Below are 24,103 nucleotides of genomic sequence, written 5' to 3' on the forward strand. Positions count from 1 at the left end.
CTCCAGTTTCTTCGGACAGTGAGTAGCCGCTTCTCCCTTCTTGGAATTGGGGAAGTGACGCCAGTTGAGTGAAATCAGTGCACTGTGTTGTCGGAGGCCGGAGGGACGCATCCGATATCGCCACCATGTCGGGAGTCCGAGCCCCGTTAGATGTTTAACCGGTCAGCTTGCCTCGTTTTCTCAAACCAGCCCTCCTTCAGCCTTCGCTAAGTCAGGCTCGTGCGGGGCACTGGCACCCGTCATCTCATTGGCAGGTCGTCGATTCGCACAATCAAAGTTAGTCGGTGCTTTCCACGTCTGCCAAGTGGGGGTCACTTTTATTAGATGGCATTTTAAGAGGACGGGTCCGCACCCACAAAACAACGTGCAGATTGTTTAAGTGTTCAGGAAGGGCGAAGCAGTTTAAAGACGAGACCCCCTGGCACTTACCAGAAGGTGTCGCTCATAGAGAGGTGACCAGCAGGGAGGTGAGGGTCTCTTTAGAAGGAAGCACAGAGCCCCGCCACTCCTCACACTGGAGTATTTTATAGTCCAGCGCCCACTTGGCAGCACTACCTGGATGGGTGCCCTCACACTCGTGCCCTCTCCTTCTGTACAGGGTGAGACTCTTGGTCCAGGCTCTGCTCTTGTCACATCTGGACTACTGCAACTCTCTGCTGGCAGCAGCACTGGCACGTGCCACCAAGCCGCTGCTGTGGTACCAGTCGAGGCGGGCACCTGTCACTCCTCTTTTCAGATTACCACATTGGCTCCATGTGGCAGCACACATTGAGTTCAAATCCTTGATGCTCAAACACAGAGTAGTCAGTGGGTCTGCATCTATAGATAGAGAGACCCTCGTAATCTTGACCACTCAGACCTGCCGATGAATGACGTCTGCCGATGCCCCCTCTGCGTGGTATCAAATCTCAGTCCAGATACATTTCAGGTGGAGCGAGCTGCCCACCTCCGTTCAGAATTGTGACTCCCTCAATGTGTCTAAGAAGACCCCCTTGATCTTGTAACCCAGGCATCGTGTCTCACTTGGATTTTATTCTGTGCTTTTCACTTGTCATGGTCAGCTTTGTCACTTGTTCCCAAACCACTACTGTACTCCATTATGCTGACCTCATTTGTAAGTTGCTTTGGATAAAGCAGATAAGTGTAAATCTTTTTCTTTCTCCAGACAGATTAAGACGATTCTCTTCATCCCATATGCGCTGCATGACCAAGACAGTTACGCCACAACAGTGACAGAGAAGTTTCAAAGTCTGGGTGAGTAAGTGCCAGGCAGAGCCTCGACTGGAGTGCCACACATGAATGATTAACTGGGAATTTGCACTGCAGTATCTCGCCATTATCAGGCCCTTTGCCCCGACTGGCACTCCATACTTATCAGCACCAACATTTTCACGTCTGAGGGGCTAAAGGTCCGACTGGAGTGGCCGAGACCCGTGTGTGTTGGCACTAGAGACCAGGTGGCCACCCTCGGTGCTCGACGGCGTGTCATTCGGTTGTGTCCACATGAAGGCGGTGACCGCTGTCACACTGGACTGGACTCTCTGCTGAAATGACTTGCCCATTTCGACAGGACTCTACCTACCGTGTACTGACCTTTTGCCAGCCAGTTTCTGCCCCACTTCCGTGTCCCTCGTCCCATAAACTGGACATTTGGTGGGTTGGATGGCCGCTGAGTGTTTTGTCGTTGCAGGTTATGAAGTGGACAGCATCCACAAAGCCCTAAATCCTGTGGAGGCAGTGAGGAAGGCGGAGGCCATCTTCATCGGTGAGTCCCTTGGTCCAGGAGGTGCCCACTTGCACTTACCAGCCAACACAAGATGCCAACCCAAAATGCTGTCAACTTACAACTGGTAGAAATTCTGCGTTTCCTTTCTGTGCCCCCCCCAGGTGGAGGAAATACTTTTCGGCTCTTAAAGGCGCTATACGAGAAGAATTTGGTGTCGGAAATCAGGAAGCGAGTGCTGCAGGTGAGAGGAGGGGCAGTCAGAAGATCGCCTGGCACACCCGTCCCGTCCCGTGTCTGCTTCACACCCGCCATTCTGCACTTTTTTTTTTTTCCTCCAATCCTCAGGATGGAGTGCCTTTCATGGGCTCAAGCGCTGGGACCAACGTGGCTACCATCAGCATCCACACCACCAATGACATGCCCATTGTGATGCCACCTACACTCAGCGCTATTGGCTTGGTGCCGTTCAACATCAACCCTCACTACCTGGACCACGACCCCTCGAGTCGCCACATGGGGGTGAGGAGTTCTACTTCTGTCCAGCTGACCGACCTCATGGCATCCCAGTTGGCACCTCACCTGACTTTCCCCATCATTTTCCTATAACACTGTCTGTGTTTCTGGTTGTGCCCTGAGCTTCAGATGCCAGCTGCCTATTCTGTCTGTCTGTCTGTCCTGAGGGTCTTGCTGTCCCCCCCTCCCTCTCCCTCACCAACTCTCCATCCCTGTGCTCGTTCCATTCCAGGAGACACGAGAGCAGCGCCTCACGCAGTACCACGAGGAGCCCCACACGCCCAGCGTCCTGGTAAGTGTGCCGTTCTCGCTGCCCGCTGCCCACTAGACCAGGGTCTGCACCTGTGCAATTGTCTGCTCCCAACAGGCTCTGCGTGAAGGGTCCATGTTGCTGGTTGAGGAGAACAAAGCGACGCTTTGGGGGTCTACGAGGGCCCGTCTGTTTGTCAGGTACGGTAGATTTTGGTTTCTCCTCCTCGCCCGACGTGTTCCGGCACCTTCTCCTGTTCGTTAACCTTGTTGTTCCTTGCAGGGGAAAGCCGGCCACCGAATATGAACCTGGCGCGGATCTCAGCTTCCTGCTACGCGGAGAGTCCTGGCTGTAATGCGAGCCCCCCGGCCGGCCACTTGTTAAGCTGTTGTGCGGTTTCATGGGGGCTTGTGGGCACTGAATAAAGATGGCAGAAGGTTCTGTTTAGGTTGGTCCTGCTGCTTTTCTAACTGGCGCACATTACCTAAGGGGGATCTCGCCAGAGCCGAAGGGGGTCCCCGAAGGGGCTGCAAGTGGGAGGCGTGATGTGGAACCCCACAGGGTATCAGGTGGGGCACAGAGGGTTATGGAGCAGGCATTGCCACCGTGCTGTGATGACGGGCTCTCCTTATATTGGGCACCTCACCTCCTGTTGTCACACCTTTGTCTGGAAGTGCAGATCAGGACGTCCTGCCACCAAAATGACTTCCGACTCCATGATGGCCTGTGGTACACCTTATTGTGCTTGAAGACCGTCTCCTGGTGCCACCTAAGTGTGCCCATTTTTTTTTTTGCCCACATGTGATCTGTTGGTAGCCGACTACCTGCTTGTCATATCAGGTCAGCCATCGGTGACACAGGAGGCAGATGACCTTATTAAAGGGACATTGTGTTGTAAGGTGCCATACAATGCCATGCCTGGGTGGTTCGCTACGCTTGGCGCCTGTGCCAACCCGAGGCCTTCACTGTTTGTCTGACGTTTCTCAACTTCTTCTTCTCCCATGTGCTCCATTCTAACATTGTGGGCGAGTCGAGCCTCCTGCCCATCCTCTGTGGGCACTGCTTGGGGTCATCGAGACTTCTGTTTATAGAAGTTGTGGGCGAGTCCAGGGGGCTCTGACTGAGCTGCGTTGGCATTGTACACCCGGTCACAGTTTGATCCCCCTGTCCACCTTCATGATGATGTGAAATGTGCCACCTTGCCCTCGTTTTGGGTTGATATTAGGGGTGATGCCCACTCTGTGTGTCCTTTGGGCATCATCAAATGCTGTTACTAAGTAGACACTGATGCCCTCTAGTGGCTGTGCCCACCGTACTGAGTCACTGTGTATGAATGTGACAGTCGTAGCGTGCGTGTAAAGCGTCACAACTGACAGGCGCTCTGTGTGGTAGGCACTGTGCTGGGCCACAAGGGCACATGTCTGCCCTGACCAATGATGCCCACCTCAGCTGACAGGGTAGGCTTGATGATACAGTGGTGGTGCTGCTGCTTTGCCACAAGGAGACTGGAATTCAAGTCCTGTGTACTCCGTGTGTGTAGTTTGCATGTTCTGCCAGGGTGCCAGTGTGGGTTTCCTCTCGCCATCCAAAGACATGGCAGTAAGGTGGACTGTCGATGCCAAATTGGCTCATGACATATGTGTGTGTGTTAACCATGCGATGGCCTGGCATCCTGTCCAAGTTTTGTTCCTGCCTTGTGCCCAGTACTTACCGGGATGGCTACAGCTTCCCTGTGCCCCTGCTAAGCGGGTTTACAAAATGGATGGCTGGACTGAGCCCCCGGGAGTCCCTTCACCCAAACACATCGGTGTGAATGGCACCTGTGACTAGAAGTGTCTCCTCCTGATTAAAAAGGACAAGCAGGCTGTGACAGCCCCAGTGACACGGCCAGTGGGAGGCCTGGTGGCACAGTGCTCAGCTCTTTGGTGTCACCTTCATCCTGCTCGTTGACCATGTGGACTTGGCACCTAACCTAAATTGTCCCAGTGTGCCACATGTGGGAATGGCATCCCATCCAGCAGCCGTAGCACCTGAAGCCAAGCCAGTACTTGGATCGGAGACCATCCAAGAGAAGCTGGGGCTGCTGCTGGTGAGGCCAGTGGGGGCCACTTATTGGTGGTCTGGGTGTGGACCCCAATGTCCCACTGCAACGACGAGGACACTCTGTGGTAAAAACTGGCGCCGCCCTTCAGCTGGGATGCAACACTGAAGTCCTAACTCTCTGTGGTCATAGAAGGGAGAGCCACCCTGTCCTGGCTAAATCGCCCACCTCTGTCCCTTAATTACGCCCCACATTGGCTAACTATCTCCGTCACCCTTCACCACCTAATACTGGCACCAGAATGGCTGCCATCGTATCATCCTGGTGCTGGTTGAAGTTTTTCCTCGCTGTCTGTATAAAATTCCTTGAGTTGGTTAGAAAGGCGCTATATACATGTAAAGATCTGGCCATCCAGGGTTGATTCCTGAGGAGGACCCATTGCTGTCCTGATGGAAAAAGTGTGTCCAGCATGCAGCTGGCTGAAGGGGCACTGGGGCTGGAGAACTCAAAGTCACCCACCAGACATTACAGCTTGGCATGGTCCAGGAGATGTGTCCCTCTAGTGGTCTTCACCCGTCTACCCACCTGTGAGTCACATCACCTTGTGGGCCACCAGCTGCAGAAACAGTCGTGAAAGGCGCTATATAAGGTGAGATGAAGACCGGCTGAAGCTCGAGTCACCGTGTGACCTGGGCAGGTCCCTCGCCCCCAACTTACTACGAGAAAGGCGCTATATGAGATGACAAGTCGCCTAAATAAGGAGACCTGAGCGAGTCACATGACCTGCTTCGGGATGCCCCGTGGTATCAAAAAGGCACAATGTAAACGTCACCCTCCGGGTGTCCCCACCTGCTCTTTGTGACGAGGTGGCCCGTCGGATTTGTCTTTTGAGAATTCTCTTCGCACGGCTGAGCCTCGTGGTCTTCATGTCACTCCCAGTACATGATTGACAGAGTTGGCATTGGCTCCTGCATCACTGCCAGTGTGCCAGTCACAGCTGGGTGCCCCAGCAGCCTGCCAGTCATGCATTGGCACAGATGCTTTATTTCAGCCCTGATGCTGCTGTGTCACAAATTCCAGGTTGTCTTAGTGGGAGATCCGTTCACGTTTGTATGGCGCCTTTCACCGAGTTCAGATGCTGCAACATCACCAGGACCTCCAGTGAAGCACACTGGGGTGAAGACATAAGGGACGAAGACAAGGGGTAAGTGGAGGGGGTCCTCCAGGGGGCAGTGCATAACATTAGGACTCATCTACAGAGGATGCCACATCTCTGGTGCTTCAAAAGATCCTGGCACATCTGGGTAAAGCAAACTGCTATGGCACAGTCCCATTGGTATCTGCAGCAACTGGACTGTGGGCTTTGTAGCCCACAGACCTTGGCACGGGTAGACTGGCACCATCATGTCCTCCAACGGGTAGTGCACCAAGGCCCCTACTGTTAACTGAGAGACCAGATACAGTGACAACTCCATAATGAAATGAGCTGATGAGTAAGTGTGATCACCAACAAAAATGAGACACAGGTCTACCTGCTGACTTGGCAGTGCCAGGACAGCAAGCCCACCCCCAAGATGACCGAAACCAAGCAGGTGGGCAGACATGTCAGGAAGCAGACCACACTGCCATCGTCGTCAGAGGACATGCTGTTGAAAGGCAGAGCAGCTTTAAGTTCTTGGAGTGACCATCACTGGCAGCTGAAGGCAGCACACATTTCTCCATCTATGCCCACTACATCCATCCACACTGGCAAAATCACATCCTGGTATGGCACGGCCCAGGGTGGTAAAGGTGGCATCCTTGCTGTCTTTTTTTCATTATGCCTTAGCAATGCCAACAGGATGAATAAAGAGCCGGGGGTCCCACACAGCTGTTCATCTCAGTCCTCCATTATGGAGTTTGTATCCACCAGTCTTGATGTTACTGAACCGCCGTACCAAACTGTGCCCAGATGAGCCAATGCATTCTGCGTGCTGCCATATGAAGCAAATGGCACTGATCATCTCATCACGATGGCACACGACAAGGCCAGGTACTTACTAGATGGTAAACTGGCATGAGGTACCTGTGGAAGATACTAGCAGGTGGATATTCCTGAGTGACTCCGATAAGGGCCAGATGACTCGGGCAGAAGGGAGAAAATCATGAAGTGCCAACATGGTATCAGGTGACCGAGACTCATCAAAGGATATCTTGTGTGGCACAAACCGCAGATCGTTTTAATGATGGATACGGGAGTGAAGGGTCACATGGGCACACAGGACAGTGTAGCCACATGCCAGGCAGAGTGCCCAGCCTAACCACTGTCCACCAGAGAAAGTGCCACAAAGGGTGGTGTTGTATCATATGGACAGGTGGGCACCTGTATGTCATTTACCTGAAGGAAGAGATCCCATCAGAGTGCATTGTGGGAAGAAGACAAGCCAGCACTGGGAGTTGGATGCTTTGAGCAACGTTCATGCTGGGAAACCTCAGGGTCCAGGAATTCACGTGGAAGTTCACCAAACGAAACCTCACTGCAGACCAGGCCCTCCCTGACCGAGCGGGCATCTTCCTGCACAGACTGATCGAGAACGGCTTGAGGAACACGAGGACGAGGTCAGCTGTGGCCGTGGCCTCCAAATTCTTCAGACCTCAAACCGTTGGAGCATCTGTGGGCCGTGCTAGAACAAGAAGTCCAATCTATGCTGCTAGCGACTTGGTGCAGGACACCACAGGACCCCTTCGGAGGTCGCGGAGTAGGCCAGAGGGGCAACAGCATATTAGGCAGGTGGTCAGGAGGTTCGTCTTCAAGTTCATACTCCACTCTCGTTTCGAGTCATTTGATTTGTTTGCGATGTTTTGGAGAACCCGCTATATCATTTTGCTTTTTAGTGGGCGCCGCCATTGTGAGTGGGAGTCTCTGAGTGGTGGGTACCCTTTGCTCGGAGGCGTGTCCTGGATGTGGTGTCATGTGACGTCCTATTTAAACCGCCGTTGCGTCTCCCACCTCTCTAAAGGGTTTTCTGGCCTTGCACCTCCTGGTCCTGTTCTGAAGGCCGGACAGTTTTTACCTGTGCATGTTGGTGGGATACTCGAGGATGGATTCCACTGCTGTCTTGATGTCAGACGACTGCTAATACAACATTTAATGCCATCCACCCATTGGTGCATCAGAAAACATGAGCGGGTCTCCAGCCAATCAAGACCGGCTCTGATAAGATGACCTGGGACTCCACTGCTGTCACCTGCCATCTCTTGATGTGACGTTAGAAATGCAGAAGAGTTTCACAATCTTACTGGACTCTGCTGAACCCTGGCAGCATCTAATGTGCCACCCTGGGTGCCCTGATTGTTCCTGTGTGTGCGGTGGTGGGCACTTAGCCTTTGAAGTTTGCATCTTTCTACTAAACCCTGGCATAACCCTGCCCTTTAACAACGGGTCCTCATTCCAGCTCTAATGTCCTTTGTAGACCCCTCAGCCTAAATCCGACCCAAACCGTGTCCCGATGACGGTCCTCAAGTCCAGGGTATGATCCCGTAAAAGTGGCGAGAAGGGATCAGAGGAGGAGTTGGATGAGCAGGAGCAGCAAGAGGAACAGAAAGTGAATTTGAGGAACCCGTTGAGCACAATAACTGACCACTGAAACACACAGAGTCGCATTGCGGTGTCACCAAGAGACTGATGGGAACTGCAGCTGAGTGGCACAGCTCAGGGTACTTAGCACAAGATGGGCACAGCCCAAAAACGAAGTGCTCAGGCAAGGTGTGGAGATGGCCGTGGTGTAACACTTTCTAGACCTAATTTTGTCTCCTACTTTTCTCCACCACTTCCCTTCCCTGGCCCGGGTCACACAGTCAGTTCCCTACACGAGCCCACCTTCCATGTCACTGGTGCCTGAACCGGCACACAGTCTGTTTCATGCCATGTAATAATGATGCCCACAGCTCAGGATGGAGCAGCCACATTGCCAGGTCAATCTCTCGATTCTGTCACAAACTGAAGACGTCTGTGCGTTTCACTGGCTGCTGTTAGGAGTTTTCAGATATTTTATGTTGATATTTGGTGTCCATTATGACCGTCATTTAGAATATGACCCTGAATCACTGCGATGGCATTAGAGATCTTCCAGGGAGATCCTCCTCAATCCGAGTTGTGGATGAAACCCCTTTCAGAAGGTTCTTCACGTTTGTTAAATCTCCTTTGTCATCCACCACCTTGGCCGTATTTGCCGATTTGTCTTTGAAAGTGTCCAACGTTTACTCTTTGTAATGTTGACCCCGCACAGATGCGTTTTTGTTTTGTCGTTCATTCTCTTTGCGGGTGCCGCCATTTTGTGTTTTCCATAGCCACATACCGTGACTACCACGTGATCGGTCTTCGCCTTCCTTTCATTATTTAGAGCTGGTGTCGCGCCGTTTCAAGTATCCACATATTTGATCGACAAGTTTCATTTTCTCCCACAACTATTTTCTTGCAGTAGAAGGTGGCCTACAGAATCTCTGGACCAGAGGCTATATATTTCTTTGATCCACGATATCTGGATTACGTTTTGTGGTTTCGGCGATCATTTTTTTTTTCAGGTCCTCCCTTTGGTTTTTCGACTCTGTCCATTAAGGTCCTCCTCTCTGTGTGGCACTGCACTGGTCGGGTCTCGGCCTTGAAGACCGTTGTCACCTCTGGCAGCCTCTTGTGCACCTACTGTGCCTCAACGACCCTCTGAACGGGACGTTACAGATTTGGGGCTGTTTGTTGTTTATTTTTTACACCTTTCTTGTTTTATCTGAGCTTCCCTTGCAGGACAAAAGCGCACACGGAGTCAATGGCATCCCGTGAAGAGTCGTGTGAAATCCCTACTTGCATGTGCTAATCATCGTGAGACACATCGCCACTCCTGACCTGCAAGTTTTACAAATCGACCTGAATTCTGTCACTAAGATCCAATTCCAAAGCGAGTAGACCTGCGTGGACCCACCCGACTTCATTCATTAGTCCCAATCCAACATCGTTTTATTTTGAAAATGTGTCGTCGTCCCTGGTTTGTAATTCCGGTGATTTCTGAGGAATGAGCACAAATCGATTTGCAATCATGCAGTTAAATTTATTCACCCACATAATTGGACCATCTTACGCCCGCCACGTGTATATAAAACAAATGTACAGGATTGTATTTACAGATCTGAGTGTACATTTAAAACGGGTACATTGTACCCAGAAAGTGCAAAAGACATTGGATAAAACATTCATGCTATACAAACAGTTCAATGTGCAGATATACAGACAGACAGGGAATTAAAAAAGGAAGAACAACTGGGCCCGGCGGCCTCCATCCCTAATCACAGGGCTTCCTTCAGGAAAGAGGAACCCACAGCCGCCTCATGTGACAGGAATGGCGCGGCCCTGGGGGGCCTCATGGCAGCAGGTCAGTAAAGGCACAGAGAGATGCAGGGTGGTCTGCGACACTTGGGTGGGTTTGGGCATCCCCAGGACAAGGCAGCCGGCAGCGGGCACCACTAGTCAGGCCTCTGCTCACAATCTGACCACCTCCGTCCACGATGCCATGCTGTGCAACAATGAATGGCCACTTCGCAGTAAGGTGCTTTAAGGCTGCACCAGCAGTGGTCACTTGAGGACAGGGTGGCATCCAGTATCAGTCACTATTGTCACTGGCAAATGTTTTATCATTAAGGCCACGGCAGAAACTGGCCAGTTTTGGGTTGGACTGAACGTCAAGGGACCGAGATTGTGATGGGTCAGTTTGGGGGGGTGACACTGGGGCAAATAAACTTGTCACCTGTCAGAGGTGGATATCCAGCAGCAGTCAGTTTAAGGTAGTGTGTGTGTGTGGAGGTGGTGGCATCAGGACAGGGTATCTGATATGGCACAGTGCTCACTTTAGAGTTGGGCATCCATGACTGTGATAGCAGCAGTCAATTGACGGTAGCGTATGAAGGGGTTGTGACAGCTGCAGTCCCGTTAAGGTAGCGTGTGACTTCAGGAACTTGTCACAAACACGTGACAGCATTGGTCACTTCTGGGTTGGACTGATTATCAAGGGGCTCAGAGAACAGTGGTCAGTTTAGTGTGTGTGTGTGTGTGTGTGTGTTGAGGTGGTGGCATCAGGACAGCGTATCCGATATGTCACAGTGGTCACTTTAGAGTTGTGACTGTGACAGCAGCGATCAGTTTAAGGTAGCGTATGCAGAGATGGTGACTGCAGGACATGTCACTTCTCCTTACTGTGTCACTACAGCTGTGACAGTGCTGGCTGCTTTTGGGTACTACTGTTTGTCAAGGGACTAAGAGTCAGTTTAGGCTAGTGTATGTGTGTAGTGACAGTGACGTCAGGACATTGTGTCCAATACTAGTGACACTTGTCACCAGTCATGGCGGTCAGTTTAGAGTTTGACAGCAGGAGTTCAGATGGCTGTGGCCACCTTAGGTTAGTGTACTTCATGTCATTGTGTCCACTGGCATTCACAGCCGCCAGTAGTGTGTCATTAAGGCTGTGACGTCATGGGATTGTCAGTTCAGGGTAGTGTGTGTGCGGTGACAGTGACATCAGGACGTTGTGTCCATTATTAGTTACACTCATCACAGAGGTCAGTTTACAGCTGGACATGACAGCTATGGTCACTTTACAGTAGTGGACTTCAGGTCACGGTGTCCATTGGCATTCACAATCGTCACTGGTGTGTCATTAAGGGTCAGTTTTGGGCGGTGTATGCAGGGGAGGGACAGCAGTGGTCACCTTATGGTAGTGTAAGCAGGGCCAGTGACTCCTGGTCAGTGTACCCCAGTCACCCCCCTCACTTGTCATTAAGGACACGACAGTGGGGTCCTGAAATGGCTACAATAGTAGTGGCCACTCCTGCCCTGAGAAAGTGGACGGCCACTACCTCACAGAGGTCCGGTGGTCAGTGTGCCCGCAGTTACTTTGCCAATGCCTGCCTGACTCTGAGAAGGACCCAGCACTGCAGATGGCAAACCCCACCCCCCCCACCGGCTTGTCCCACTTGATGAAGGCATCTGTAGTGACCCTCGTGGTGGCCACGGGCACAGACCTGTAATTCTGAGGTGAACTGTCACAATTTCCCATTTGCATAATTTTGTAAATTCTGATATAAAAATCACCAACACCAGCAGCCCATTTCCCATCTGCCCCGGAGTCTATTTACATGTGGACGGGCGCAGTGGGCCCGTCCTCCTCAGTCCAGTGACTGGCCACCAACCACCCCTCAGCTCAGCTCATCAACTCACACGGTGGGCACTGATGGTGCCCAGCATTCCCCGAGCAGGTGGCCACGCTTTCCTTTAAGACACGACGGCAGAGACGTCCGCGAGCTCAGTGCCATCCCAACAGCGAAACCCAGCGAGTGCAAATTCACGGGGAAGCCTGTGCGTCCATCGGGGGGCCACAGAAGGCTTGGACCGCCGGGGGGCTCCTCATTTTGGATGCTGGGTGTTGTATTCGGTTTCTCCCGACGAGATCTGGGTCAGCCGTCTGGAGCCCCAAAGCTTCCGTGTGATCTGCCCGGGCCGCATCTGAGAGGGCGAGAAATGCATTTAATATAGCGCCTTTCACAACATCCAGCCATCCATTTCCTAGTCCTCTTACTTCAGAGCCGACCCTGGCAGAAATAAACAAACCCCATCAAAAGGGCACATTCACTCGCCAGTTTACCCAGCATGCACTTCCTTAGGCGGGAGAAAATATTTTTACATGTGATAAAATCCCGCACACCGGAGGGCCAGTCTGGACTGCCTATCTAATTTATTATTAATATTGTCATTCGTGATGCCATCCTGCGCCGCTTCAGTAATGCCAACTTCAGACAGCAGAATGGCTCTCTCAATACCCAGACAGGTTTAATGAATGCAGTCACTTTTACCTCTGCCGGTCGTCCGATGCCCACGATGATCAGCTTGCCATCCTCCAGGCCCACCAGCGCATGGCTGTGCTCCTTTGTCACCGAGACGCAGTGGACTGGCACCCGCATGTCGATGGGGGACGTGCTCAGAGTCAGGCTGCAAAATGAGAAACAAAGATGGGCGTGAAGCCGGCGCCACCTGGTGGAGTGCAAATGGACTAACCTGGCGGGGTGGTCTGCGCTGGCATTACCTGTAGAGGTCGCGAAACGAGAGGAAGCCCTGCCTGCTGCCCAGAAGGACGTGCTCTCCGGCGATGCACAGGTCGGACACCTGCTCCTTCAGACTGGCCGAGCTCAGGTGTTTGCCGTTGACCGAGTACAAGTGAAGAGCATTCTTATCCTGGAGGGAGACAGACAGACAGACAGACAGACGTCACATGACTTGGCACCTCGGTCTTGAAAAGGAAAACGACAGGAGCTTCTGAGGCCCTCATCACGCCCTGGTGGTGCGGAGTCATCGGAGGGCACCACCCTCTTGACGCACTTGACCGTTCTTTGGTTTATGTTCCATTTTATGGATCTTTTCTTGTTATTTGTAAATTATTTTTCATGCATTGTTTGTTTTTTTCTTAAAACACTCGGACCTCCGGTCCTTGAAGAAAGGCGGTGTGTGCGCGTGTGTTTGTGCGCGTGTGAGCCTCTCACGAAACGCTGCACCCCAGGTCACCCTGGTGAAGTTGCTGCGCTGTCCTTCATTGCTATCTGATGTCACCACAGCTCAGACCCCTGGAGTGAACGACTGCAGCGTCACCGTCACCAATGGCGAGCGTCTGTGCTTCTCATGGGCACACGTCGCTGTGATTGTCCTGTCAGCCCAAGATCAAGAAACAAAGGCCCGAGGCTTGGCGAGTTTCTGTGCGACAGACGGCCCTCCCTTGGCACTCCACATTCTGACCGCCTGAGTGTTTCAGTAGCGGAGTGATTTTCTATTTTTCTTTCAATCTTCCTTGCGGTTCCACCCACAACCCCCCCAAGAAGCGGGGCCCACGATGATGTCACAGCTACGGAGACCGCCCACTGCCTTCTTATTCGGGTGGAAGCCTCGGGCCCAGCAGAGCGTCAGCAGCCATAATGCAGGCTTGAGGTCTTCTTGTCGTGAGTTTGACGGATTGTTCTGAATTTTCACTTCTGGATTCTTCACTGGACTTGTTCACTTTTGGTAGCCATCTTGCCTCATTGTCTTTTGACTTGTCATATTTGTTCTGCTTTTCTTTGTTTTAAAGACACTTTCCTGGCTTTGTCATTCAAGCCAATGGCGTAGTTATTATATTTTGTAGTTTTTGTGTGTTTTTCTACGAGTTCTTCAACCCATTTTGTGGTTTTGAGTGGCTGCCCGTTCTGAATTTTGTTAATTTACAAATCACCACCATCCTGGCTTCCCATTGTCGGGGGCGTGTCTTTGGAGGTCGTGACTTTTGGTAAACGACGTGACGAAATATAAAAGTCGTGAAATCGAGTTTGCCGATACAAAATCCCCTCTCGTCAGTCGTCCCGCGGCTTTTCAAATCTCTTTATTCAAAAGTTCATTCTGCTTTCAACTTGTGTGCGTATTTTTGACTTTTCATTTTTTGCTTTAATCGAAATGCCGGGTCTCGATTCTTTTCTAGACTGCGTCTTTTCTCCTGGTTACTCTCACGAGTCTGGTTAGAATTTATTTTTTCCTGCCAGAAATGAAGTTTATAAGAGTAACGCCGTTTACCTAAATAGGCCTTTCAACGTGGGGATTTACTGGGAGATTTACTCCCTCCCTCTCCAAGAGGCTGCGCTAAGACGTTTTACACTTAAATGCTATTTGTATTCTTTGGAGGATGCCACCATTTTGTGGTTTTGTTGCTAACCGCAATGTACAGTTGCTAGGGGCGGGGCCCCAGGAGTCGGGATTGCCGTCGTCATCTCTGCGATGTTACGAAAGGTCGCCATTTGATATAACAAAGGAAGATGTCGTGCATTGCCTACTGGTAGTCTGATCTTCATTCTGACTCGTCTCCAACTGCTCTACAGTCGCGCCCCAAAGTTTGGAGAAGGACCCAAGTGTTGGCGTTCACAGAGTCTGCTGCTTCAGAGTTTTTAGATCTTTGTGTCAGATGCTCCTCTGGGATACTGAAGTAGGACTACAGGCAGTTCAGAAGATTCAAAGCTTTGATTGACAATGACATGAAGTTTATGTGGCGCAGAGTCCATATCTGCAGTGCTGGCCCGTCTTTCTTTTTCAAGACCTCTGCAGTTCACCCTGTCTGTCCATCAACTTCTGGGCCACCTCTTGACCACAAGTTCTCAATGGGATTATGAAGGTCTGGGGAGTTTTCTGGCTGTGGACCCAAAATGTCGATGTTTTGTTTCCCTAAGCCACTCAGTTCTCACTTTTGCCGTGTGGCCTGGTGCCCCATCATGTTGGTCACTAAACGGCTCTTGGATGGTTGGCTGAAGTTGCTCTCGCAGGATGTTTGGTCCCATTCTTTATTCATGGCTGTGTTCTCAGGCACAATTGTGAGTGAGCCCTGCACTGCCTTGGCTGAGAAGCAAACCCACGTGACATGAGTGGTCTCAGGATGCTTTACTGTTGGCACAGTGACACAGGACTGATGATAGCGCAGCTCACCTTCTCTTTTTTTCCCAGAAGCCCCAAACAGTCAGAAAGGGGGGTTCATCAGAGAAAAGGACTTGACCCCAGCAGTCCAAACCCAGAGTATCAGTCTGACCCTGATGGCTTCTTTGCTGCCCTTCTTGACACCCACCAGGCCATCCCCCAAAAATCTTCTCCTCACTCCCACCTGCCTGCTGCCATTCCTGAGCCAGCTCTGCACTGATGGTGCCCCCCAGATCCTGAGCCATCGATAAAGAATGGCACCAAAACAAAATCCGAGAACAGTTTGGTGACCAACATGATGGAGCACCGGGCGAGAAATCAGGGGCTTGAGGAACAAAACATCGACATTTGGGCTTGACGGCCAAGGAACTCCCCAGACCTTTAATCCCATTGAGAACTTGTGATCAAGAGGCGGGTGGACAAACACAAACCTACAAATTCTGATTATGTATGAATGGGCTGGCATCTGTCAGGATTTGGCCCAGAAGTTGATGGACAGACAGCCTGCTGGGGTCAACTGCAGAGGTCTTGAAAAAGGAAGAAGGGCCAACAGTGCAAATCTTGACTCTGCGCCACATAAACTTCATGTCATTGTCAATCAAAGCCTTTGAATCTTCTGAACTGCTTGTAATTCGACTTCAGTGCACCAGAGGAACATCTGACACAAAGATCTAAAAACTGTGAAGCAGCAGACTTGGTGAACACCAACACTTGGGTCGTTCTCTGAACATTGGGCTGCGGCTGTAATTCTCCTCCTCGGGTTTTCTTTGCTTTCAGTGTCATGTCAGCCCGCTGCTGCTGCGGTGTCTCCGCTGTGCCCACATCCTGCTCCTCTACTCCTAGCGCTGCCATAACAGTTATGGCTGATTTATATTTCCATGTCGAGCCTATGTTGTCGGTATTCTGTAAGTTACAACATCGAAAGCGTTGCGTCGCGCCACAGGAACGTACCTGAGCGCTAGCCAGCGGTGTTTGTTGCCCCCAAGAAAGGCGAACGATCCATTAAAGTGCGGACCCTCCAGGCCCACCACTGCTCTCGCTACACGTCTTCTTGTGTAGGCAAACGTTTTGTCTATAAAACTTTTCCGTGTTTTCATACAATCGCCGACACTTAAACCGATGTTAGCGGATATTTCGTACCACGCGTTGCCCACTATCTGGTTGCCTGTGTCGCGTTGTAATGACATTTCATATAAACGTGTACGTTTTCTAACTTCTTTTCTGGATCTGCTCCACGTTTACCTCAGAATAGTAGAAGACAAACAGAATTACACTATCAGGAAATACGGGTTTGCCAAAATGCTGTAAGATTTATAAAAACTGCTCCACTTTAGAACACAGTTTTTGTGGCACCAGATCATAGTTCTGAAGAAATAAGTGACTTGAAAAACAGCCAACTTAACGTTTAACAGAATCCAGGGAGGGCGGCCGACGGCAGGCTTACTAATGGCCTAACCAGGGCACACGTCCACCGATTGTGGGTCGACAGACACATCGATCATCTGATTAAAGACGTGCCCAGATTATTGATTGGCCCGTAATGTGAAAAGTTTCCGGAATGCGCCCGACTGCTGTTATTGATTATCTGACCTGCGCTGCTGTTCAACGGACACATAACAGCCACGAAGTTAACGTGCGGCCCGCCTGCCTCTTTATCTTTAAGATGGAGTTGTCATCGTGAGCCTCAGGATCTTAAGCAGCTCAACGATTCGTCTGTCATCACCACGACGGGCTGATGTGACGTTTTACGGCCGCGGCTCGTTGAAGCGTTCGTTTACTCCTCTGTAGGTAATTTCATTATTAGGATGAGAACTAAGGTGCCAGGCCGTGTTGTTGGGGTCACTGGTCACCCGTCCAGTCCAAACACAGCACGTCACCCGGCTTGAACCCCACAACACCATCTTATAAACCACTCAGATGCTGCAGTACAACCGGACTACATTTCCATTTTTCTGATTTCTGATTCGAGGTCGGGCAGTTATGCCCGCTAATGATGGCACCAGGGAGGGTTGACGTGTTGGCTGTTGCTTAGCATGTGCAAGTAAGAAGTTCACTTGACTCTCCACATGGGACAACAAGGACCCTCATAAACCCGTAAAGGTGGCCATGCTGAATGGAGCTTTGTTGGGCCGAACGACCGGTTCTCGTCTGGATTGTTCTAATGTTCTAGAAACCCTCACTCAGGTTGGACAAGAGAAATCTTCAGAAGCTCGACTTTACCTTGAGGCTGGACTTCCCTTCAATGGAAGTGTGGACCACTATGTGTCCATCCCAGGACATGGCCAGGTTATGGACAGCCATCGGTAGAGAACTCTCACACGGCGGCCTCAGCGTCCTCATGCACTGCCCTCTCCGGATGGAGTGCACGATGACAGTGCCATCCTGTAGAAAAAAGACACAGAGGTGAACCTGGTGGAGAGCTGACCGAAGACAAAGAGCAAGAGAAACCATGAGGGGTCACCAACAGTAGAGGAAGGAGCTGGAAAGGCCTGCAGAGACGGGGCAGAGCCACCAAGTTCAGCTGTGAATTCAAACTCACCCGAGAGCCAGAGATGGCCACGTCCAGCTCCGTGCTGATGTGAACGCTCGACACCTCGTCTGTGTGCCCATACAGCACCTGTAAAGGCTTCGGTGACAGGCCCACCGCTACTCCACCCTGATGACACCAAAAACAGAAACACAGTCACCTCTAGTTGTCCACTCGCTACCGTCGCGTGTTACTTGTGTGTGTGTGTGTGTGTGTGGTACGCGTACATCGCAAGGTTAGATTTGAGGTTTTTTGTACTTTTTATTTGACTTTCCATTGTTTTAAATTCTGTAGATTTATTTGGGGTTGTGACAGATAGGGTTAGGGTTACCCCTGTCCAAGACTCCAGAAACCAAGCAAAAGTCCAAAAGTTGACTTTATTTTTATTGCACCGTGCCCAGAGCACCCTCCTCTCCACTATACTCATAAATAATAAAACAATCCACCACTCCCAGACGCGTTGCCCTCCTTCCACCCAGCTCAGCTCGCCGTCTGGGAGCTGTCACAGTCCTTTTAAAGTCCGTGACCTGGAAGTGTTCCCAATCCCCGGTTCATGTGATCCTTATCACTTCCGGGTCAGATAAAAAGTCCTTTTCTTCATCCCGGAAGTACGTCACTACTGCGGTCGCTCTGCCCACGACGCACTTCCGGGTTAAAGGGCACATATGACTCTCTATGCCTCCCTGCAGCGTCCTCTGTTGGCCCCTGGGGTATCCGGCAGGTTTGTAAGGGAAAACTCCATAGTCCATGATTCCCTGCTGGCATCCAGGGCACCTCCATGCCATACAGGGAGAGCTCCATCTGGCAGTCTGGGGGTACTGGCCGTGATGACAAGCCAGCCATAGACCACAGGGTTTATTTCAACCCTTTTTGGTTACAATTTTTCATTTGCCGCTGTCTCCGTTGTTTCCTTCCACCAGCCCGGTTTCATTTTCTGTATTGCTTTTGACGTAAACCCATTAAACTTTTAACGATACAAGATAACGGATTCAAATCTGACTTGAATCCACCATTTTTACGGGACGTACGACAGGAGAAACCACATTTGTGCTCCAAATTTCCATTACTGCCACCAATTCGCCAAATGCTGCACGTTCCTGTAACTCTGTGTGTTTTGTGATGACCAACAGAACGACGCGAGGTCGGCCACTAGGAAAAGAAAAAACTGGTGTGTCGCTTGTAGGGGGCACATTCAAGAGTGAGGGGGTCCAGTGACCCCGGTAAGGGGGGAAAAAAACGAAAATTGTGCCGTATACCGAAAAGCTCTCCATTTGCTACACAGGACTTCTGATCCACCTGCTTGACCGACGACACCATAACGGCGGGTCGTCGTCTTTGAACGTTTCCCAGGTAATCCCTCCAAATGCATTAAACCTCAAGTCTGACTTCACAAGTCAAATTCTCGAGTCCCAAGACCCCAGGAAAGACCAACAGTGACTTCCGACCGTAACACACGTGGGCCCCTCCAGCCTGCCGAGAGCTCTCTGCGAGTGGTGGGTGGCGTAACACAACAAATCGGGGCAACACAGGGCTCTGCAGATCATCAGGGAGTCGACAAGGGTTAATAAGGGGGTCTCGGGGCCCCTGCGTTTTTCACCTTGGTCGTCTGTCAAATCGGCCTCATCAGGCGGCTGCAGCTTGTCCTACCTGAACCAGGATTTGCCAGATCATGCAGGTCGTGTCACGTGAGCCTGAGATGAGGTGAATCCCACAGAAGTCCGTCGCCAGACACGTCACAACATCTGAAAGACAAAGAGCCAAAGACGGGGCGTCCATCACTCCGGCCACATTAACAGCACAGCTCTGTTCAGCTGGTTTCCACCAAGGGGACACACGGATTGCCACTTCAAGGTGCCAACTCTGCGGTGCTGCCTGTGCCCCCCCATGTCAGCCAGTGTGTACCTGTGTGTGCTCACTAGTCCTGTTAATGTCAGCAGACCCCCCCTCCACCAGATCTTTGAGTGTCCCGTCAGAGCAGCCACTATGTACGTATGTGTGGTCAGCAGGTCCATTAGTCCTCTTTAGTGCCCAGTGTGTGGTCTGCACGGCCATGTAAGTGTAATCGACGAGTGCCAAATGACCCCTCACTGACAGCCACAGTGTGTGTGTGTCCTGCTGGGATGACAGCTCGGTGTGGTCACCGTGTATTACACACTTGGCACATAACGCTTAGTCAGCATGTACCTGTGGCTACAAGACGTTGATCACTCAGTGTGGCCGGTGGCCTTGAGCGATGCAGGTCCATTGGCACAAGCTGTCCCCTCACATGACCTTCAGCCCCTGTAATGTCCAGTCAGTAAGGTCACCAGACGCTTAGTCAGTGTGACTTGACCCCTCACGATGGCCAACATACAGTACACTACACATTCCACAGGTCCTTTAGATTTGGTGAGATAAAGCGGACACATCCAGGGGACAAACTGCAGTACAGCATTTAAATAAAAATAGAGGAGGGTCTTGTGTTATGGCGGTCTTGAACGAAGACAATCTGCAGATACAAACACACAGAACACCTGGAAGACACGATTTTCTAACTCATGTAGCACAACTCATTAATGATGGCAACTGGAGAGTGGCGAGGTGCCACCTGTCAATTACAGTTTCATTGGACTCTACACACGGGACAGTAAGGACCCTAGAAAGCCCTGTAAGCCCCTGTCACTCAGGCATCTAACCCCACCCCCTGACAGCCCCTCAACAATCTCACCCAGCTTAGCTGGCTGCCACTCAACCGTGTTGGATCGCCCACCTGGGGGACTGGCACTCAGACATGTCATCCCCACCCACCTGGGGGACTGGCACTCAATCGTGTCGCCTCACCCACCTGGGGGACAGGCACTCAACCGTGTAGCCCTGCCCACATGGACTGCCACTCAACCGTGTTGCTCCGCCCACCTGAGCTGCCTCTCAACTGCCATCAACCATGATGCTCGCCAACCTGGGGCTGCCACTCAACCGTGTCACCCCGCCCTCATGGACCAGTTATACCTTTCATTTAAATCAAGTGAAGTTTCTCTGATGTTGTCTTTAATTAGTTGTGTTAGTGAATTAAAGGAGTGGATGGCTGAGAACGACTTGTCTTTAAACAGAGATGTGAATTATTGGAGCGAGTGACGCTGATCACAACGATATTCTGTCATCATTTAACTCACTTGGAGTCTCCATTAATTTCACTGAATCAGCCCACAATCTCAGAGTTCTCTTTGACTCTAGCAGGTCATTTAAAGAGCACATCACAAAGTCGTCCAAATCAGGTTTCCATCTTAAAAATGTTAGGAAATGAAGGCGCTTTCTAAATAAACAGGATTGTGAGAAATTCATTCCTGCCTTTATCTCTAGTAGGACTGACGACTGCAATGCGGTGTTCACTGGATGTTCAAACTGTTCTTTATTCAGCCTCCAGTTAATCCAAAATGCTGCTGCAAGAATTATTACAAGAACAAGAAAATACGAACACATAACTCCAGTTCTTAAATCCTCACACTGGCTCCCAGTTAAGTTTAGGGCAGATTTCAAAATCCTCCTTTTAACATATAAAGCATTAAATGGTCCGGCTTACTGGTCTGAACTTATCATGACTTACAAACCTGCGCACATTAAGATCTCAAGATGCTGGTCTGCTTAGGATTCCAAGGATTAATAAAATAACAGGGGAGGTCGAGCTTTTAGTTACAGGGCCCCTAAACTGTGGACTGGTCTGCCTGCTACTATAAGAGATGCCCCTTCAGTCTCAGCCTTTAAATCCCAGCTGAAGACTCACTACTTCAGTTTAGCACACCCTGACTAGAGCTGCTGATTAACTGTGTAGACTGCATCTCTGTTGTCAGTCATTAGCACTCAAACAGAAGTAACATGATAATTATATTTGAATACTAACCCTCACCTATTCTGTTTCTTTTCTCGGTACCCAAATGTGGCAATTGGTGCCACGGCCCACCTGCCAAGTTGTTTGCCTGCCTGTGGTAAAGTCATCCCTGATGGAGGATCACAGGAATCATGGGAAAGAGGGGTCCTTTCATCGGATTGGCTGGCAGAGCAACATTTCAGCCGTGGCATGGCCAAATGGGGAGGCAGCTTGATGGATGAGGTCTCCAGGACTCTAAAAATATCCAAACCTTAATTATGGGATATCATCTACTGTTAAATTCTGCTCCGTACTTCTAAAATTTTTATTTTTTTGCTGTATTGAGGATATGTTCTGTGTATTATATTGTATTGACCCCCTTTTTCTTTTTGACACCCACTGCATGCCCAACTACCTGGAAAGGGGTCTCTCTTTGAATTGCCTTTCTCGAGGTTTCTTCCATTTTTTCCCTACAAGGGTTTTTTTGGGAGTTTTTCCTTGTCTTCTCAGAGAGTCAAGGCTGGGGGGCTGTCAAGAGGCAGGGCCTGTTAAAGCCCATTGTGGCACTTCCTGTGTGATTTTGGGCTACACAAAAATAAACTGTATTGTATTGTATTGTATAGACTGCCACTCAACCGTGTCGCCCCGCCCACCTGAGCTGCCTCTCAACCGTGTCATCCCGTTCACCTGGGGGAATGCCACTCAACCGTGTTGCCCCACCCACCTGGGCAGCCACCGCCACTCACACAGACACGCGTTGTTTGATTATGTTTGGGATTCATTCTTTTCAGGTCCTTGGCGTTTGCCCACTGGGTGTGTGTGTGCTCAGCAGAGTCAGAGCGAGCCACCGGCTCTGAGTGGTCACCAAGTCCTTCTCTGTATGGCTAGTGTTTATTTAAATGAGGACACACATGAAGGTTATTAAAAAGGACAGACAGGAGCTTTAGGGCCACGACGTTCAGTGACATGCCACACTTCAGTTGGCTCGATTCACCCAGGAGTTCAGTCAAAATGTCGTGTCTCAAACCGTCTTCCATTTATTGTCCCGTCAATAACCTTCACTCATTGCCACCATTTCGCAGACGAAGACCTTCACCAACTCCAATGACCATCAAACGCTCACCCCCCAGTACGGCCGACCTCTCAGTGTGGCCGCTGTGCCCTTTAGACTCGTGAGGAGCCACCCGTGCAGTAAACGGACCTCCTGCTGCTCAGCCGACACTCACCCATGTGCCTTATGTGCTGTCCAATCAGCCGGATCCGAGTCAGAGAGGTGACCCGAATGCTGTTGTCCCAGTGGCCTCCGCTGAAAAGCAGCTTTCCGTCATGTGACACCACGAACAGCTGCGAGGAAACCGCCAGACCCGGGGCAAAAGGGCCATAGATGAAGCGTTGGCTTCTAAACAAAAAAGAAAACGTCTCTCGATTAACAAACGTCGAAATTTTAGGGACCTCCAGCTTCCATCCCACCCTAACCCCACCTGTCTGACAAAACTCCTATGAGCAAGTCCACCATTCCCATGTGGGAAATCGCAGCAAACCCCTCACAGTGAGAGGACAGCGAGGACAGAGGAGCAGATGGGGCAACGAGAAGAAACAGGACATCGAGAGCAGGAAAAGAGGAAACGGGAACAGGAAGGAGAGCGCAGAGAGGGTGGAAGGACGGAGAATAAAAACAGCAAGGCAGATGGAGCAGGTGGGCAGACTGGTAAGATGTCCAGCGTTTCCTGGTGTGACCAGTAGGGGGCGCCACAGAGTCCTAAACCGCAGACACAAGGTCCAGGCTTAAATAATCATTACTTTGACCAAATACATTCAACGCGTTCCCAGAGGTTATGGCAAACAGTTCTCTCTTTATTCTTCTTCAACTTCACTCCTGACTCCGACTCGCCTAAGTGAGGCACAGCAGCTCCTTTCATCTCAGGCCAGGAGTGCCAGGGTGTTACCCGCAGGAAGCACGTCTGAGTCAGGCAGAGACCCCACAAAGTAGGGAGCGGGAATTCCTGCAGGACCTCCTGGCAGCACCCACGGATCCCAACAGGGCTGCTCTATAGGACTACAGCTCCCAGCAAGCCCTGCGTGTGCCCATATGGGTGCCACAGCTCAGAGATGTTGCCACTTAGCATGTCAGGGAGCCAATGATCCCAATAGGTGGTCTCCCCCATCTCTCCATTACACTGACTTCCCAGCCGGGAAAGAATGTTCTGTCCTTCCCGGCTGGAATGCCAGTGTACCCTCTTCCAAGATGGCATCTGTCAGTCTTCTGGCTGAGGTGGGGAATACCCTGCCATTCCTCCCAGCCACATAAAGGATCGTTTATTTCATTCAAAGCAACTTAACAAGATTTGAGATACAATCTCGGGGTCACTCAGTATCAGTGGTGGGATTTGAACCCACAACCTCGTGGTATGAAGTCTAAAGCCTTAACCAGTCTGCCTAATCATGCGCCATCCCAGTCCGGATGCAAGCCCGTCTGCGCCCATTACATTAGTTTAACCCAGAAAGTTCCAGAACTCAAATGCCAGACGAGTTGCTGGATAACGGCAGACCATCCCAGTCACTAAAACAAAGAGGCAAAGTGATGCCCCGTCTGTACTTAAAGGCCACGCCCCACACCATTCCCTCCAATCACATGGGTGGGAGGGTTCTTTTGTATTGCCTGTAATTATTACGCTCCGCCTCTCAATATGATAGGGCAGGGTGG

The 24,103-nt window shown here is 50.9% G+C and overlaps 2 protein-coding genes across 2 annotated transcripts; one reads left to right on the forward strand and one right to left on the reverse strand.

Moving 5' to 3' along the window:
• Nucleotides 1-4: 4 nt before the first annotated feature.
• Nucleotides 5-2,936, forward strand: si:dkey-69o16.5 (uncharacterized protein LOC100149419 homolog; the record flags this gene model as incomplete). The annotated part of the gene is made up of 8 exons (XM_039742561.1): nt 5-18; nt 1,166-1,254; nt 1,691-1,765; nt 1,888-1,967; nt 2,072-2,245; nt 2,472-2,531; nt 2,607-2,689; nt 2,772-2,936. Coding segments are annotated over 8 exons (648 nt in total), but the record flags the coding sequence as incomplete, so codon positions are not given.
• Nucleotides 2,937-9,590: 6,654 nt separating this feature from the next.
• LOC120519683 (neurobeachin-like protein 1) lies at nt 9,591-22,921 on the reverse strand. The gene is made up of 8 exons (XM_039742562.1): nt 22,881-22,921; nt 22,626-22,798; nt 19,203-19,297; nt 17,568-17,684; nt 17,249-17,410; nt 12,633-12,781; nt 12,403-12,538; nt 9,591-12,055 (listed from the first exon to the last, which is right to left on the reverse strand). Exons 1-8 carry the CDS (start codon nt 22,919-22,921, stop codon nt 11,957-11,959), a joined length of 972 nt encoding a protein of 323 aa, XP_039598496.1. The 3' UTR covers nt 9,591-11,956.
• Between the last annotated feature and the right edge of the window lie 1,182 nt (nt 22,922-24,103).

This window comes from Polypterus senegalus, unplaced genomic scaffold (genome assembly GCF_016835505.1).
Source record: "Polypterus senegalus isolate Bchr_013 unplaced genomic scaffold, ASM1683550v1 scaffold_5026, whole genome shotgun sequence".
NCBI classification, from domain to species: domain Eukaryota; kingdom Metazoa; phylum Chordata; class Cladistia; order Polypteriformes; family Polypteridae; genus Polypterus; species Polypterus senegalus.